The sequence below is a fragment of the Aplidium turbinatum genome, chromosome 3, assembly GCF_918807975.1.
Source record: "Aplidium turbinatum chromosome 3, kaAplTurb1.1, whole genome shotgun sequence".
Taxonomy (NCBI): Eukaryota; Metazoa; Chordata; class Ascidiacea; order Aplousobranchia; family Polyclinidae; genus Aplidium; species Aplidium turbinatum.
Window position 1 is genome coordinate 33,883,802 of NC_137474.1, and position 19,808 is coordinate 33,903,609.

Genomic DNA, 19,808 nt, shown 5'->3' on the forward strand with positions numbered 1-19,808 from the left:
ATGTTGTTAATATTTATCTTAGAATGCCTCAGCAACAAAATTAGTCAAACAACGCTACTGCCAGGCCAAGCTTCTTTAACAACGCTTTTGAGTTCTTTAACAATGCCTAATAAACGAGGCCACTTGTTTGCGCACTTATAGCGAGGCGAGCGATTTCATCAGAATATTCATCGCCAAGCAAGAGTGGTGTTGTCACTTCGCTTCACAAAAGATATCTTGCCATTAACAGTTTCAGTAAACATGAAAATATTTGACACATCGCAATACAGGCAACAATAGTGACCTGCAATCATATCAGCGAAAAAAAGGCTCCAACAACAGGGAGATAGAAACCAGGCATCATGAAACAAACGCTTGTGGAAATCACCGAAAAAACGTTTCTATTGTAACTCATGAACAGTGTTCCCTCTAAAAAAGCAATGATTTGGTTTTTCATCCTTTTGTGAGAGTCTATAAAACCGTCTTTTCTTGATTATTATACAAATGTCACTTGTGGTGCTTATTAGCATGGCAAGAACGGTTAGTTAACAACATTTTGCTGTACTAAAGCTAAATATTTTCATAATACCACAAAAAGTCTTTAAATTTATACGTAAATATTTTGCCAATTTATTATAAATTGAGTTGGCACACCGACCTTTTGTACCAACAAAAAGTTGAATAAAGGAACACTGCTCGTGAAACCCAATAACGGTGAAACGCAAACTAGTGTTTACAGGACATTTACAAACTTAAAATAAGCAACTCTATGCCCAAAGACATTTTAGAAATTCGAAAACAGACGTTTTAATCAACCACTGGGACAGTGTGGCTGGACATCACATTGGCATAACTTTAAACGACACCAACCTAGAACTACAATCCGATTGGTCGGTCGGTGGAATCGTATGCAAAGCGAAAATATGCTTCCTGGAAAGTATTTTTTTGCCTTCATGCTGTTTAATTTCTCAAGAAAAGTATTTTTGGTTCTACTTGTGCATTGATGTCTTCCGCGGGCCGCACAAAACAGCGTGGCGGGCCGCATGCGGCCCGCGGGCCGCCATTTGGTGACCCCTGCTCTACCCGATTAAAAAAAAAATTTTTTTTTTAAGTTACGCATCATGGTTTTATTGGTGCGTAACGACAAGAGGTTAATTTCTTTTTATCTGAAAAAGTAGTAGCCAAAACTTGTTTTAATGTTCATAAACAGATAGCCCACCCCAGAAAACATGGGGTAGAGCTGAACATCATCCAAATATGTTGAGCGGTTCTTGAGATATTGCCATTTTTCTATTGCTCCTTATCTATGAAGCCATCTAGTGGCTAAGGTTACTTCACTTATAACTCGAGAACCGCTTGTGTGATTTTTATCAAGTTTGCACCAAATGCACATCAACTGGAACAACCTCTTGACGTTGTACTGGAAAAGGTGTGGAGTGCTGGTCAAAAGTGTCTTTGTTAAGTAGAAAAACAGGACACTGACCACCTGGTCCTAACATGTCCATTAACCAAAATCCCAGGTGGCTTCGAAACTGTACACGAGTGTGGTACTGCATTTAACAACCGGCTCGACCAAATTACAGACAATACTTGAGATGTGCCAACCATAGGACACTGTTACTACTATTTGAGACAATGAGAAATCTTTATGGCTCGTTTGTTGAGACTTGGGATCTACAAAATTGCAATGAAAAAATAGGCCTATACCAGACATATATAGTCTGATTTAAAGTAAGTTATACGAGTTATGAGGCTGTTTCTTTGTTAAAAGAGACGCTATTGCAATGAGTTTACCCTAATTGCTGCATATTCTGACATTTAATGTCAAAATAGGTAAAAAAAAAAAAAAAAAAAAAAAACGAATAAAAAACAAAAAAAACGATAAAAAACAAAAAAAACGAGCTCGTTTTTTTTAAAAACAAAAAAAACCGTTTTTTTACATCTCTACCCCCAACAGTTGTTTATTCCCCTCTAAAATTTTCTTTGTAACTACGTCACTGGTCCAAGTGATTTCCTAGCCTAGATCCTATTCTGACCATTGACCAACACCAGAAGGTTATGCTCTTAACTGGAGTTATAACTTTGTGCAACGGCATTTACCTTGTGTTGTATATTTTGGTTTGTTTTCGTTGAAACTATGTAGCCTACCTTGCTTTCGTTCCTCTTAGGTCTTCTCTTTTGCGTTTTAGTTAATCAGCGCTTCTCGTTTTGTTTCACAATCTATTTTGGTTGCACACCTTTTGAGTTTTGAAAGCATTCTTGCGATTTTGAATACAAGTAGAAAACTTTTGTATGACTCTTGTTCCATGCTCTTGTTGAATGAGTGAAAAACGCAATAACATTTTGCTAATGTAACTTACTAAACGCTCGATAGAATGTTTTACATGGTGAACGAAACGAGTGATAAATAGATAATTTGGTGCGATCCCAATGAGAGACCCGTTGAAGCAAACACCTTCATGGCACTTTCGTCGTTTCTGGTCTGCTAAAAATAATTTGAGCTTCTATAATTATCTCGAATAAGATCAATGAATAAAATGAAAACGTATCTCCTTAGACCCCTTATCAATGCTGATAGAACGGTCAGACGACTACTTGCAATACATAGTATACAATACATAATGTCTGGATATAATTTGTGAAAACTGTATATGCATAGCCTAACGAAAAGCTTAAGAAAGTTTCACTTTGTAATCTACAACAAGAAAAAAGTGTAGCGTATGTGGACGACAATGTCTGATATTTTTAAACAACATCGACAACAATTTTCGTCTTACAGCAGAAGAATTTACACAACAACCACACTTTAATGCAATTCTTGTATTTTTTGGACAATTATAAGTAATGCACCCAAGAAAAGCATTCAATTGATTTGATTGTAACGAGATTTATCCTCTTTTCGGGTCCACAGTATACACCTAAACACTGAATGTCATTCAATTTGGCAGGTTTGGCGTACTGTCAGGACTGGAGCTCACTTTCAGATTAAAAAGCTTATTTAGACAGCATGTTGTACAGTGGCTGTTGTTGCTTACGTGCAAGCATTAATTAAATTTCGTCATTTAATGCAGAAGCGTTAAAAAACAACAACACAACATGCTTCCTTAGAAATAGTTGAAAGTTTCTATTTCCTTGAAATGCTTTTGTCTCTTAAAAGCATTTCCTGTGAACAATAGATGGTCCGGCTTCATCATACTCTTGTTTTGTAATCCACATCTGCTGGAAGGTAGAAAGGGAAGCTAGGATTGATCCTCCAATCCAAACGGAATACTTTCGCTCAGGTGGAGCTATAATCTTAATCTTCATTGTACTTGGAGCAAGAGCTGTGATTTCTTTCTGCATTCTATCGGCAATACCTGGATACATTGTCGTGCCTCCGGAAAGTACGTTGTTCGCATAAAGATCCTTACGAATATCAATGTCGCATTTCATGATGGAATTGTACGTAGTTTCGTGGATTCCGGCTGACTCCATTCCTTTATGTGCACAATATTAGTTATTACGATATTAAGTTAAATTTACAACTCAACATAAACATGTTTAAAGTACCTTGCAAAAGTATTAGGCTACAGGCTAATAGCCAAACATTACACGTGTACATTAGGGTGATGACTAACAAAAAATTTTTTTGCCTGCTATGGGAATCGATGAACTTTTTTATGTGTACCAAGAATGTAAAATTTTTTTTTGTAAATTTTTCAAAAACCTCCCCCACCAATTGATATTTCTGACGTCACTTGGGTACATTTTTCTCCTTTTTTATTCCTTATGCATTGTTTAAACTTGTTACAGACTCCTTACCATACTAAAAAGGTGGCCCACAGTATGGTGAAAATTTTGAAAAAAAAATTGTCGAAAAAAGTCAAGGGGGTTCTGAGATTTTACCCTTTTTGTCATTAATTTTCGCAACAGCGCCTCTAGCGGAAAATTTTTAATTAGTGTAACTTTAAGAATTCTTAAGCGATTTCGGTAAATTTTTTTGTCAATAAGCTCATTTTAAATGCTGAGGAGGTTTATTGTTACTTTATTTTGATATAGTTTTGTCACTAGAGGGCACTAGTGCTTTATATCTGAACTGATAGCCTATAAAGCTAGACCAGACATGAGTTTTTAATAGCATTGGAAGTTGCTAATAATTTAAAAGAATAATTGAAATCATTTGATCTGTTAATTATTAGCAGCTTGTTGCACTGTACATAAAATCTTGAAAGTGTAGCCTAGTCTATTTAATGGGCCTATATCATGCAATTTATTAGCCTAGTTATCGGGTTAGTTTTTTAGCTATCAGTATTGGGTTTTGGAGTTGGGGCTGCTTAACTGGTTGTTTTGGATTGCATATCATGAGTCCAGCAAAGATGGCGATTCTGAAAGTGACAGGGCCTCCAGTTATTTCGAGAGCACAATATCAGAAGAAGAAGATGGGTTTAAAAAGAAGATGAGATCGTCAACATTGCCAGCAACAAAAATGGTGGTTCGCCATTCTTTGTCCACGCACAAAGCATCGGGTGTGTGCTCCACTCTGAATGAAGAAGGGGTTACTCTCCCTACTCCATCGCAGTCTGGCGTGTGACGTAGTGTTATAAGAGCTGGAAACAACGAAAATGATAAAATAAAGTTGCTGTTGAAAGAAGGAAAATATTACTGTGTCCATTTTGATGAAAAAAGGTTGTCTGGGGAGGAGTTTCAGGTGGTTTGCCTCCAAAGAGAAACAAATGAGGTCAAACTTGGAATACTAAAGTGCAAAAGTGGATCTGCTCAAGATATTTATAATGAATTGGAACGAATTTTGAATGAATATGAAACCTGGTCCAGTATCAAAATGATTATTTGTGACACAACCGCTGTGAATACTGGTCGACTAAATGGTATAGTGGTGAAATTACAAACAAAAATGGTCGAGATGGGACTGGATCGACCACAATATATTGGTTGTCAACACCATATACTGAACAGAATTCTGAAGCATGTCTTGGATTTCTTTGTCAGCAAACATTCCACCAAACCAACTCTGAATTACAAGTTTATTGATGATATTTCCGAAAGATATGAAGAATTGCAGAGATATTACAGTGGAGAAGTTTGTGTCAACATCAATGAAAATCCTGGTTGGAGAGATGACTTTAAATTCTTATATGAGCTGCGTCGTTCTTTATAATTGTATAAGGTGAGCTAAAATTTGAACATGCTGTGCTGTAAGATTACTAAAGAATTTCTAATAAATCAATTTAAAATTCATAATTTTACAGTTTCATCATGTTTTTCCTCAAATAAAATGGAGAAAACTATCTTCTTTGCACAATGCTAGATGGAATTCACGAGCAATTTATACTTTAATTGCATACTTCTTGATCCCACAATGGAGAGGAAAATTAGAAATCCCATGTCACTTTATTGCTAATGGATGGCAAGAGCAATGGTTTTCTAACCAAAGATACTCAGAGGAGGCATACCCAAAATTGTTATTGGCTGTTGAAGGAATCAAAGTAGGTAAAACTAGTGTTTAACCTTATTGAACCGTGATATTTTGAAGTAACTTTGTGGTACCGGTACTATTTATATCATAAAAGCATCATCCTCGTCAAATTTGTAGCCTACTCTTGAATAGCCAAAACAATGTTTATGAAATAGTTCAAGGTTATACCAGACTACCAATACCAACAGTAAATTAGGCTTTAACAAATATGTTTTATGTTAAGTGTAACGGTGCACTGAAATGCTTGAAAACACATTGGAACCAGGATTGCTCTGTTCTCGACATCCTTCGCTCGAATATGATTGCTGAAAGAGCTGTTAAGCTGATAGAAGAACTCCATAAGTGCACCAAAGAAAAATATTTGAGTGTGAAATTTGTTGCATGCAACAAATTGTAAAGCTGTTAAGGACAAAGTATTGTGTGTATTAATACTTTGTGCACCTGTACTGCATCTAAATGATTTTGTCACAATAATACAATTTGCCATTCATATTACTAAGTAACTGATTGTGAGTCATGTGTAGTACATTAGGAAAATAAGTAGAGTAATTTTTACTGATTATATTGAAACATTGCAAAAGAACTTGGAAATATACGATAAATTTGGGTATCATGCAGTCGATTTGAGGATTTTGCAAGTTTTACACAAAAAAAAAACAAATTACTGCCATCTAGGGATAAAAATGCAACAACTAACAAACTACCAAGTCACCCAGTATCAAAAATAAACCATCTGACAAAAAAATTTGTCGAAATCGCTTAAGAATTCTTGAAGTTACACTAATTAAAAATTTTCCGCTAGAGGCGCTGTTGCGAAAAATAATGACAAAAAGGGTAAAATCTCTGGACCCCCTTGACTTTTTTCGACAATTTTTTTTTTAAATCTGCACCATACTGTGGGCCACCTTTTTAGTATGGTAAGGAGTCTGTAACAAGTTTAAACAATGCATGAGGAGTAAAAAAGGAGAAAAATGTACCCAAGTGACGTCAGAAATATCAATTGGTGGGGGAGGTTTTTGAAAAATTTTCAAAAAAAAATTTCACATTCTTGGTACACATAAAAAAGTTCATCGTTTCCCATAGCAGGCGTTTTCGATTACCCCAAAAAAAAATTTAGTCATCACCCTAGTGTACATCCTACAAACAAGTACAACTTCCGTTTTCTGTTGTTTTCAGTTTCAAAATACAATTTTAAGTACCGGTAATGCCGGCTAGTCTACTCTACCTACCGGTAACAAAGCTTAATTTTATGAAACTCAAATGTTTACTACTTCGTACGGTAACTTCGTGATGTCAATTTCTATGAACGGAAGTACAATAGTTTTAAGCCTCTGGAATTAGGTAGTACACAATTGAGAAGATCAAGTTTTCAAAAAGGCTTCCTCAATCAATAGATAAGTATTTTCTAAACAACTTCTCAACATTTTCAACAACTGAAAGGAGAATTAGTAGGTCTAAGCTAGCACTCCTTACCAATGAAAGAAGGCTGGAATAATGTTTCTGGACATCGAAATCGTTCGTTGCCTATAGTGATTACTTGGCCATCAGGAAGCTCGTAACTCTTTTCCAAAGAGGACGAGGATGCTGCTGTAGCCATCTCTTGCTCAAAGTCAAGCGCCACATAACACAACTTTTCTTTAATGTCACGTACAATTTCTCGTTCAGCTATAAAAAGGTTCAAAGTGATTATTCAACAGTACCAGTTAAATTATTTGAACAAGTGCTTTTCCAAACAATTCTAGTTATTAAATATGGCCAGGGCTGTTGAGATGATAATTTAATTAGGTATTAATGAGATTCCCAGACTCATATGTTTCAACGATTCAAAAAAATTAAGGGAAAAATATGCTCCATTAATAAAATTATCAGGAAAAGAGATGCATTTTTTCCAAAAAGCAGATGTCTGCAAAAATTGGATCAGATGTTTTTACTTTTTGCGGTTTCCTAATGACATAAAACTTTTTTGTTGCCTTGGGGAAGCAGTAGCAAATGAGAAAAAGTAAGTTGAAAAACGCAAAATCAAACTGTTATTGAAAATTAACAGTCTGACTAAAATCTTCGAAATCAATTTTTCTTTGTTTTTGAACATGTGAGGATGTTAAAACCTATTGTGTCATCTGGGGAAAAGATTAAAGAAAGCGTAAAAATCTAATTTTTAGAAAAATTTATTTAAACGTTCGCCCAAAGTTAGAAAAACCTGGAAATTTCTGCAAAATGTTACAAATTAGGCCGTATCTTTAGGTGGCCATGGGCCTATGAACACAGAGTTATCTGTCCTAATTCCTTTTACCCGTGGTAACAAAGGCATATCCACGCTCAGTAAGAATTTTCATGAGGTAATCAGTAAGATCACGACCGGCCAGATCTAATCGCGCGATAGCATGAGGAAGGGCGTACCCCTCATAGATTGGAACGTTATGCGATACACCGTCGCCAGCATCAAGAACAATGCCTGAAAAAATAAACAATCTTTATTGAAATATAATTGCTTGGCTGAAACGTTGTAGGCCTAGTGTAATCGTTCAGACCGGTATAAATTTTAACTAAAATTTACTTATTTTTTAGGCTATTATTACTTCATCATTGGCTTACATTTTGTGAAACTGCTAGAATGGGATAACCTGCGTAATAATAAATGCTTTTAATTTAACGCAGGTCAAAGTATAAGGAGCTCAAAAATGTTTCAATACCAATCAGTATACGTAGCATGATCATTTCTGATTGGCTCTAGAATTTGATCTGAAACCTTATAGAAATACAAGAAACAAACAAATCGATTGCGTTTGGTTAAAGGCGCTTTCAAAATGTGCTCCATCCGTTGCTTATCTGACTTGGCTACTGAATGACATTGTTTTGTTGAAAAATGAAAAGTTGAGAAGTGTAAACCAAGGGGTGCACACATCACTAAGTGGTGGGAGACCTATAGTCATAAATTGTGTGGATGCTGAATCCGTAGAGTTAGTTATGAAATGACGTAAGAAGGAATGTTTGTTAACCGAGCTTTTACCTAACGTTTTGAATTGTAGGTGACTACGTGTTAGACTACTTTTCAGCTGTTCTAAGAAGAGGTGAGAGAACCGGATAGCGCTTTTAAGGTCATAAAATGAGTGTTTTTTTTATCAGGGATTTGTATAATAGATCCCTGGTTTTTATATAGCTCTATATCCATCACTGAATGCGTTGCTCCTAAGTGTTTTACAAAGCAGAACGCAACTGCGTACATTATTACCAGTTAGGCTATTCTATGAATCCCTTCCAGAATCCATTCCATTGCTGATTGCCAAGCAAAAATGAGATTCAGTTCCACTTTTAAAAAGTCTTTTGCATGACCCGACAGGGTATCGAACACATGCTTACCGATTCAGAGGCGGACACAGTAAGCCACTAATACACAGAATCACTGGTGTAAACCAACCTGTTGTGCGGCCTGAAGCATACAAGGAGAGCACGGCTTGAATAGCTACGTACATGGCTGGAACATTAAAAGTTTCAAACATGATCTGGGTCATTTTTTCCCGGTTTGCTTTTGGATTGAGTGGGGCTTCTGTTAAAAGGGTTGGGTGTTCTTCTGGGGCTACGCGGAGCTCATTATAGAAAGTATGATGCCAGATCTTTTCCATGTCATCCCAGTTCGTAATAATTCCATGCTCAACTGGGTACTTCAGGGTAAGGATACCACGCTTGCTTTGGGCTTCATCTCCAACATAACTGTCCTTTTGTCCCATTCCCACCATAACACCCTGTAATCACAAATGAATATGTCAGGTTCATGCACAACTTTGCTTTACAGACATACCAAACAGGAAACTTCAATGGGTTTAACACACTTTATTTTATTCACACAAAGAAAATACAACATGATTAAACTAAACTTTCAAATGTTTTCGACACGTCATTGTGTCCTCATCTGGAATTACTTTACATCTGCAATAAACATAACAGTGAGGATTAGAAGATAAATTTGGATGATGAGGACACAAGGGCCTGTCGAAAACGTGTGAAAACTTATTTTGATTATGGTGTATCTTCTTTGTGTGATAAAAATAAACTAGGCTATGTTAAACCAATTGAAGTTGCTTTGTGTTGTATGTCTGTGGTACAACAAAGCGAACTCTCTATCAAAGCTTTAACTTTGTATAAGTATCTTAAGCTTAGGCCTATTGCTTCAGATAATGCATCTTTGAGTTAAGCTTTTGCTCTATCGTTGAACTCAGCCAAGTTTCAATTCGATCCTTTTGAATTCAGACCAATAGCATACGACATCAGAATATTGACCATGATTAAAAAGCGGAAATTATTTTTTGTTTGCTATGCTGCTGATTCACTTGTCAATTTCAAGAAACTGCCGAAGTAGACTCAGCAAAGAGTTAGTTAGACTTAATCGCCTATCTTCAAATGTTGCTGTTGCTTGATGACAGGCCCTCGACTAGGAAACCTCAAGGTTAATCAGTGCTGCCAATCCTTTCTGCATTATACATGTGTTCTATTGTGTAACTGTAATTACTCGATTTTTTCTCGTGCTAGAAGGGAAAATAGAACACATCTCTCCCTCTCTCTCTCTCTCTCTTTCTCTCAAATGGTTGTCCCGGCTTATTAGAATTGTTGTGTCCAGATTTTATTTCATGTGAACTCATTTGTATGTATGGCTGTTCAAAACAAAGCTGTTTTGGCTTTAAAATATTTACTTTGTTTCGCTTCATTTTGAATGAAAAGAAATTCTTTTTAACAAAACAAAACTTGGGTCCGAATTGCGTTTAAAAATTAGGCTACCACATTAACTCAACAGTTACCTGATGTCTTGGTCTTCCAACAATGGAAGGAAACACAGCACGAGGAGCATCATCACCAGCAAAACCAGACTTCACCAATCCCGAACCATTATCGCAAACCAGAGCAGTCTGGTCGTCTTCGGATTCTGACATTTTGATAGGCTACTGATATAAGGACCTCGCTTTTGATTAAAATAGTAGCCTACTTTGGAAAACTCCCACTGTGAGGGCTTTACGCTTTTCCTTTCTCTTTATACTGCAAGTACATGCTGTTCCATTTCAATCGACTAAAAATCTATTTCGCACCTCTTTGTCATTGCTTCAAATCCATTGTACTGCAACCGTATAAGGAACTGGTGTTGCTGAGGTATACAAGAGTAATTGATTTACCAATAAAGTCACACGTTTGACCCTTTCAGCGCTTGTTAAGTACTTTTTCAGAAGGCAACAGACAAATATATGACTGGCGCAAGAAACTGTTTTCTTTTGACATAGCGAAGCCCAGTAGTCTAATAGTGTTAATGTCTACTTTATACCCTATCAAATGCTTGATATTTTTGTTGTAAGATAAATTGATTTAGAGGTAGGCTTCATTTTTTTCTTTTTTTTTTAACAAAAACCGTAGTACAACCTTATCCTTTTTTCCTTTAGTTGTTAAGGTATAAAAAACAAACAGTAAAGTAGCTCAAGTGCACTGTAGCTTTAGTGGTCTATACATTTTTGTATGAGTTACGGCAAATTTTCAAAATGGCATGTTTTGCGACCTTTTCGGGTAGAAATCGCAAAAAGTTTACATTTAAAAATAAAGGCCTGACAAACAGAAAATAAGTCATTTTCAACGAGGGATCGAATAAAATAAAACATTTTCCTTAAAAAGCGTGCCGTCCATTTATAAATAGGCCTATTGTCAACAGGGGCGGATCTACCGGGTGGGCCTGATTGGTACTGGCCTACCCATATTGACAGTGGGCCCACCCAAAATCAGATTCATGAAATAGCCCATATCAATGTTTAACATTGTGGCACTGAAAAGGCCCACCAAGATATTTCCTAGGCCCACCCGTAAATTACGTTCTGAATCCGCCACTGATTGTCAAAGCACAAAAAACTTACATAGGCTCACAGAAGTGGTTCCCAGCTGGGGAGAAATTGCTCCCCAGGGAAAAAAATTGTAATTTCAAGAAAGTTGTTTTACCTGATATTAAAGTATTTTTATTATATTTTTTAGTTGATATTTGTTTTTATCAATTAATTCAACGTTTTCACATAATTATTATATTTTGTGGGAAATGTTTGATTTTTCTTGATTTATGTATGGCGGTTGAAGATTTTTAGTTATGTCGACGGAAAAGCAATCATTGCATCCAACTTGAAGTAGGGCATTAAGTGCGTCTGGTCACAAAGCAGCAGCATGCTTGATGACTTGACGTTAAAATGGCGTTAGTTTATGTTAAACAGATGCTCTGTATTCTCAGTTATGCCACTGAATTGTTGACTTAATTGCTTTACCACTGATAGTTTTGTTCAGGTTGTTTTTTTCAAGAAGACAAGAAAGCGTCGTAAATCAGACAACAACTTTCTTTAAAGCAGATAAATTTTCTCTAAAAGAGCAAGAGCCATGTTTTTTTTTATAAATTTTCCAGAACTTGCTTTGAACAAGGCTCTAATTTTAAGCCTTTGTATTTAGAGAGCGGTAACTACAAGAAAAAAATCAAACCATGAAAGTTGTTGCATTTGTAACGGTCTTTTCAAATATTTTTACAGATTTTGTGCATTTTTTCTTGTAACTGCTTTAAATAAGTAAAAAGTTTGACAAACTACAAAAGTTTTGAATTTTTGGTCTTTTTGTTTACTTTTGAACGTCTGAAAAATGTTTAAACTGTATTAAACTTAATCGCTAAGTGTCAGGCTTTCGACGCATACGCTGTAGCAGTGGTGTTTACTGTAGGCTATGTGTTATGGGGGAAAATCGAATAAACTTCACTTTGAAAAAAAAAAACTTTTTCTCTGTAATGATTAAAAATTGCAAAAATAATTGGATACAAACCTAATAACTTTTTTCAACCTTTTAGAAAATACAAGGTATTCCTCTCGCTAAAAAAGTAGCACCCGTGCATTCTGTCAAAGGAATACAAGAGGTATGGTGACTGCAAACAATTTGTATTTTTTAGTGTTTGGGCTCTTTAAAAAACCTGTGACAGTTAAAGGTAAGTTAGCTTTCAAAAAAACATAACCAGTTGCTTCATATTATATTTCTTACCCATGATATCATTCTTATCAATAAAATTGCTAACACTAGTTGGTAGCCCTGCACAGTAAATTTACTTAATGACAATAGTCTGTTAAAATAATTCAAATTGGTTTCAGGACTGCTCTCCATTCAGCGTCACCTAATGAATGGAATAATTCTCCGGCAACAACACTTCAACAATTGGAAAATTCACTCTGCCAATCTCGGTAACCGGCCTTGCGTCAAGGCCTCTACGAGTATGCGAAACTATACTAGGAATAACCTATCAAGGCTTTGTCAGTCCGAGGATAAAGATTCAAAACCAAACCAAACTAGGTCTATTACAAATGTCAATTCGAAGCTTGATTTCAAAGTAATTATTTCAAAAATTGTTTGATTGGAGTTGTACAATTAAATTGCATTCGAATTACGATCGCAAAAGACAGTTTTACTTATGGCGACTCCTTGTAGCTTATGATCATTCAAAGTAATACCTGTAGCGGTGTAGCCTGTAGGCTACATTGAATCCAACGAATTTGACCCGGTTAAAATGCTTCAGATTTTCAACTGTCCAGAAACATATTAAAAACTGTCTACATCAAATTTAGTTGCTTTTCCCTAAGACTTCTACAACCTGTTTCACCCTAAAAGGGGCATCATCACAAGATCCTTATTCAAATAGAATTATTTTACAATAGAGAATATTCTATAGACTTATAGAGAATAGGTTTTAGAGAATAGTAACTATGTTTGATGTAATTCACTCTGCTTGGGATCGAGCTCGTTTTGTAGTATTATTAGTATTTATTGTTTAAAAACTGTCTAAATATATTTGCAAAATAAGGATTATGCTAACAATTGATTAAAAGAACAATTATCCTTGGACTGAGAAAGTGTTGTTAAAAGCTTAATTCTGGAAAATTAGCATACTTTCATAGGCTTATAACCGCTAATTCAATGTCAGTTATCGAGATTGGCAGAGTGAAATTGTCGCAAGTTTTTTGTAGTGTTGTTGTGAATGAAATTATCGCAAGATGCCATTAATGGAAAACAGTTCTCAAATGCGTTGCCTAAGCGCACACCTCGAGAGTCGAACCTGCATCGCTGGCCTCGCTGTTTCACTATTTACAAATTTGAGAATCTATTCGGCTGAGCAATAACCTGTTTGCTCAACGAAGTTTGCCGAAAGTTGTAAGTTTAGTGAAAATATTCTAAATATTAAAAAGATTAGTGATATTAATTTTTTAGAGTGATAGGTGCTCCTAAGTTCAATTATTACAAATTGCAAAAAACAACAATTTTAGTTTATCGCTTAATAGAACAAGCATCCGTTATACGTTTATATAGATTGGTTTTGGCATGGCAACATGGATATCATTTTAGCTCTTAGTTGGTTTCGAGGCTGCTCAAACGTTATGAAATGCTTTGAGAAGGGGTCAAAACTTTGTATTGCGCTATGCGATAGGTTCGCATTTCTATTCATTTATTTAGTCTTTTTCAAAATCACATAGGCCTACTTTTCAAAAACAAGCCACAGAAGCCTAAGTCTTTATGAAGTTCAGCCGCATTAAATTATTCATGCAATAAAAATGATTTAAAATCTCCTGGTTAGGCATTCGACACCCTTTCTTAGCCTATTGTGAATTTTCTCAGTCTCCAGAGACTTTGTTCTTAACAGTTTTTTTTTCCACTTGTCTGATTATTGTTGCTTTTAAATAATATTGAACCGTGATGACTGATGCAGTGGACCCTTAAATGTTGCTTCCTTAAAAGTCTAAATTCCTTTTAAATATTAATTAACAGATTGAAAAGAATATTTGTACATTTTAGGAATTAAAGTAGCCTAGCCTAATTGGTTTCAGCTCAAGAATCAAAAATAGCAAGTGAAGTCTTCAAATCTCATTTTACCAAGAAAAACAGACTAGGTTGTATAATCGCTTTTTTATACATACTTTTTTTTAATTACATTGATAGTCCGCGTGTTGATACATTGATGACATGGTTTAGTCTTTATCGATTAGTATCTTATCGGTCTCAATCACACCTGACTCTTTCTAAACCTAAACCTTGCAATATTGTACACAGAATGGTTTTCGTTTCAATGAATAGTTTGGCCAAAAATAAAATCATACTAAACTTTAGAATAGTTTCTTACGTTTGAGGTCGCCGCAGGTCACGTTGTTTTATCCGCAGGCACAGTAGTCAATGGATTGTGTGTTCATTGAACTTTGTTAGGTCCACATATCTATCCTGAGGTCGGTGTATAGGAATAATGGTATTGGTAGATAATGTGTTATGCAGTCAAGGGATACCTAAATCCCTGTGCAGTCTGAAAATCTGAACCACATACACACGATGGTGAGTCGGCGAGGCCCTATTGAAACATGTTGCTATTAAACGGCTCACCCTAGTTCGCAGTCGATTGAGCTTCATTCATTCCTTCCGAAATAGTTCTGCTCCAAGTGGAGTATTGATATTTGGAAGACCTGTGAAATAAATCGGTTTCACGACTTTCTCTATTTTCTGTTTTAAACTACGGAGATGTGGAAGTCAGAGTTGCAGATTGCTACAGCATAGCGCAAAAAAAGCGTCGAGATTTCAAGCACTGGGGCCTTTGAAAGTGCGAGTTTAGAACCATCTGGTTGAGAACTTCATCCTTTGACATAAATGTAGTGGCGGTGTATTCACATCAAAGTGTTTAATGCGCATGTGCAGGTAGTCAAGCTCGCCTTGTAATCTCGCTGCGCAATTGTACTAGTTCACGTAGACTACTTCGTTTGGTACATATGATAGTACACTGTCAGCAGCAAGCAGCAACTAAAGCTTATAAATATTTGTATGCTTCAGACATCCAATAAAACGGACAGAAAAATGGTTAAAAGCAAGGTTTAACTTATTGACTCTACAAGATATTACCTAAGCAGGGCAAGGATCTTCTGTGAAGTATCAAAAAGTTGAAACTGTCTTTCGAAACGTTTGTATTTCAGTGCATAAATTTGTCTGGTTTTTGATGATGTTCTTACTGGTCTTAACTTTAGCTTTGGTATTTTTAACTTGCTTTTTTAGGATTGAAAATAACACCAACGCCACTTCAAGGAATATCTGCAGGAAAAACGTAATAATCCGTTGTTACAAGCAATTAAAGGCTATGTTTGCAGCAGTTTTTTTTCTATCATTTTCTGACCAAAATTTCGCCTAATTTGCTTATCACGTCTCTTGTGATCTGTTCTTTGCAGAGTTGTTTGACATTCGTCTTTGTTCTTGTTTGTGATGTTAACTTGCTCTAATTTGTCCATGCATTGCTTATGTTGGCCTTTATGTTGACCTACTAAGCCTAAACAGCTTAAGCAAATTCTGAAACAACCACAATGTCATAACGTTTTTACTTCAAATTGTTTGGATGGATAATGTAAAGGCAAGTAAAAGTAGCTAGACTACATCAATAATACAAAAAGTTGTTAAATCGATATCAGCGACAACCTTGCACCGGTAAGAAATTGATTTAAGATACAATGAAGTCAAAAAAATTATGCATTTTTTAAATGTCACAAATATGATTTTTGTCAGCTCTACTAAAAATGCAAGGATTACGCCCTAGTAAACTAACTTCCAAAATGCGGTTTAAAGAACTTCGTTAACATTCTAATTTGATAAATTTTGGAATTTTCCATGTCGTGTTTAACGTTTCATGAATATAAGAATACCTCAAGTAGTTTACAATTAAGACGTCCGGTTGGAGAGATTTAAAAGGAACGTTTTCATTATTTTCTGTATAGTGACAGCGCTTGCATTGTCATGTCAATGTGACACAACCTTGGCACATTATGCAACATTCAGATTGTTCTTTAACAGTTTGAACACTCGCAATAGGTTGGCCTGTGTTGAGTATTTCTTTATTAGATTTGATTATTTTTTTGCAAAAAAATACACCCCATACATTTTATGCTACTGTATTACATTGAACTTGTAGCTTCATAGGTTAGAAATAGGAGGCATTTGAATTTTTGTAGCCTTTTTCAAGCAAGAGATGTTTTGTCTAATTGAAGTATGTCATTGATTTTATTACCATAAAATATTTGATGCTTTTTCTAAATTATATATAGTCATGCAGGCTACTCTTTCAAAAATTCATAACTTGATTTTTTATCGATTTTGATGTTCTTAAAAAACTTGATGTAGTTGTCACGCTAGCGTCTGTGAAGTTAGCTGTAAACTTGTAAAAAAGCCGATTTGTCGGTATCTGCAGCAGAGTTTTTGTGATTGCCATCATTTTAAATTAACCAAAGTACTGCATCAAGAGGAGTATGTGTCCACTTGCAAGCATTTAATAATTCTTTGTCCTTCTGTGCAAAAGCTTTTACAACGTCTTTTGGTGCTTTGCAAAATTCAATGTTCTTCGTTTTGTGAGCATACTTAAGAGTTCTTTTGAAACACGAGACTACCAGACCACTACCGATAGCACACAGAACCGAATGTACTCTAACTCACTCAATTTTTTTATCTTACCTCCGAATGGCCTACGTCACCGGCAGAGCCTTTTCCTTTTATATATTATGCTTTAGAAGAAGAAGAAGAAGAAGAAGACCGCCCCGGACAGCAGTACTAGGATAACTGCTGGGTCTAAAAGTTGTTTATTTGACTCCAAAGCCTAAACATTCCGGTTAAAAATAAACAGTTATTCCTTTTTTTTCTGTCGAGTTTTAAATCAGGCATACATACAGTACATATAGCAGTGTTGCTTTGAAAAAAAAAAGCTTAAATATTTCCTAAAATAATCTATCACTAAAGCGGCATTTTTAATGGATTGACGACTTGTAAGAATCTTGTAGGTTAAGATTCATTTTCACAGCAAATATTGAATAATAAAGCTTTGGTAGAGAGTTTGCTTTTTTGAACCATAGAAAAGCAAAACAAAGTAACCTTAGCGCGGGTTTAACATAATGTATTACACACAAACAAAAAATATAACATATAATAACTCAAACGTTTTCGAAACGTACGTGTGTCTCATCAAGAATTAAATCTGCAATATACAGAAAATGAAAAATTATAAGATAAATTTGACTTTGCACTATAACTGTAACGACACTCCGGACTGAAAAGCACAAACTGAACAAATGATACAAGAATGATTGCGAGTAAATTATACGGCGGGAAACAGATCACATGAGGTGTAAACTACAGGCATTGGACAAAACAATTAGAACACACACAAAAGGAATGATGAGCCATAGGCGAATAACTGCCGGTTGAGAGATGGTTAGTCTGAAAATCAGATCTGCCTCTAAAGATGATTTTAAATTGGTCGATCGAGACATTGTCAGTGCCCGTTTCAAAAGAGGCGATGTGCTCTTTAATTGTAGCCTACTTTTGGTTGTTAAGTTTGGGTTTAAGTGCTTTGTTGGCAATTTAATTCCTGATGAGGACACACGTACGTGTCGAAAACGTTTGAGTTATTATGTTATATATTTTGTTTTGTATGTAGGCTACATTAGGTTAACCCACTAAGGCTAGTTTGTTTTGCTTGTCTATAGTTCAAATGTTGAATACAAGAACAGTAGAAAGAGCTCGTCTATAATGAAATTGGAAGGGACCTTCGAAAAAGTGTAACTTGCCAAAGTGTTAACATAACCAAATTCCATCCTACCTGAAAATTTAAAGCAAAATCAAATGAAAAAAGAATTTCTAGCACAAACTAGGTAGTCTTGTTGGAATGAAAATTTACCGCTTCGATCGATAAAAGCGCAAGAGAATACTGTATATAACTTAGTGCTGATTCAAACAAAAAAAATATCGATTTAATGGAGTTTGTGCTTTGAGATTTTCTCATCAAATAGCAACTAAGGCGTATTAGTTTGCAGTACGGGTATTTGCATGTTTGCAGTTAATAATGCTTTGTCGCTTTGGGATCCGTAATTATAAGCTTAGACTACCGATAACGAAGGACTAATACCGTAAAAGAAGATAAATCCTTCTGCAGTAAATTGTGGAGCTGAACTCAACTTTCTTTGTGTAAGATACTCCTTTCATTTTGGGTTCGCTGTAGGCTATTTGGGAAAATTTTTAAAGCATCAACACAAATTATGTTATTTTTACAAAAAAAGGCTTCATGTGTGCTTTTGTGAGTGAAAATATTGTGTTTAAATGATGATGCAGCACAACTTGAACTGGCGAACTGTAACATCACTAATTACTGCTTTTGTTGGTGAGTCTGTGCATAATTTTCCTTGCTATTCCCTGGCGGGTACGCAAGCAGCAACGCTAATATGAATTGACAAGCGGAATGGGGTTTTAAATTTTTTTTGCAAGACTCTGAGATGAATTTTAATTAACAACATAATAACAAGAAGACAAGGTCTGTTGGTTCAACATTTATTCATGTTGTATAATGGTGCATGATATATCTTTATAAAAGGTGCTTTCATCTTCATAAAAGAATAGAAAGTCGTAGCCTATCATTGATAGGCTACAGTTTTTAATAAGTGGGTTAAGTTTTTTTTACATCGAGGGCAGTTACAGCAGATAGAAGTTGTTTAAGCAAATAAGACGACAAAATAACTATTAAGCGACATGTCAGTTTTACTTCGTTATATTCACTTCGGTATGAAAGCATTGCCTTGAATAACTTAACAGGCAAAGTCAGATTTTCCCAGATCAATTCTTAACTTTACATTAAAATGGAGTTGTGAATACTGCAAAGAGACTTAATATAGTGAGCTGTCTGTTGCTTTGGGTATTCAAGTTTTACTTTCAGCTTATTCCACTTGCTTTACGCACACTGTTCACTGCTACAGGAGCTTGAAATGAAGCACCTATAGCCTACAGGGAATGAGGTGGAATGAAAGGTGGGATGGCGTAGCACATGAGACGCTCGCTTTCCAGTCATGCAATCCTGGTTCGACTGCCGGCTTAAGCTGGTTGTTGAAAAACATCGCTCACTTCTACCCAGGGTGTGATAAATTGGGTGGGCGTAGTTGCTGAAGGAAAAGTGGCCGAGAGAAAGGAACTGGCCACCCTATTCTCATTAGTGCTGAATGCTTAGTATAATGCTTATCTTCTCATCTCCGGATGCTTGTATTAAGCATGGAACCCTCTTTTACCTTTTTTTATATATATTATATACAGAGAATGATAGTTTAAAGGCGCTTTGAAAACGTATTTTTTTAATTTTCTTTTTATAACAAAACATTTTATTTTTATTTTTTGAAAAACGTTCTATGCTACAGTAATTGCTCATAAACTTATTCAGTTATAGAAGCAGGGCCGTTGGCCGAGGGTAACTAGAGCGTAATATCATTTAAAGCGGTGCCTCCAAGCAAGACACTCCCGAAAGCATTTACCTCAAAGAAGATTACAA

General features: G+C 35.6%; 1 protein-coding gene across 1 annotated transcript; it reads right to left on the minus strand.

Annotated features, from left to right (window-relative positions):
* Positions 1-3,129: 3,129 nt before the first annotated feature.
* LOC145766354 (actin, muscle-like) lies at positions 3,130-10,374 on the minus strand. The gene is made up of 5 exons (XM_082578049.1): positions 10,243-10,374; positions 8,868-9,192; positions 7,743-7,904; positions 6,926-7,117; positions 3,130-3,455 (listed from the first exon to the last, which is right to left on the minus strand). The coding sequence occupies exons 1-5, from the start codon at positions 10,372-10,374 to the stop codon at positions 3,130-3,132; spliced, it is 1,137 nt and encodes a 378-aa protein (XP_082434175.1).
* Between the last annotated feature and the right edge of the window lie 9,434 nt (positions 10,375-19,808).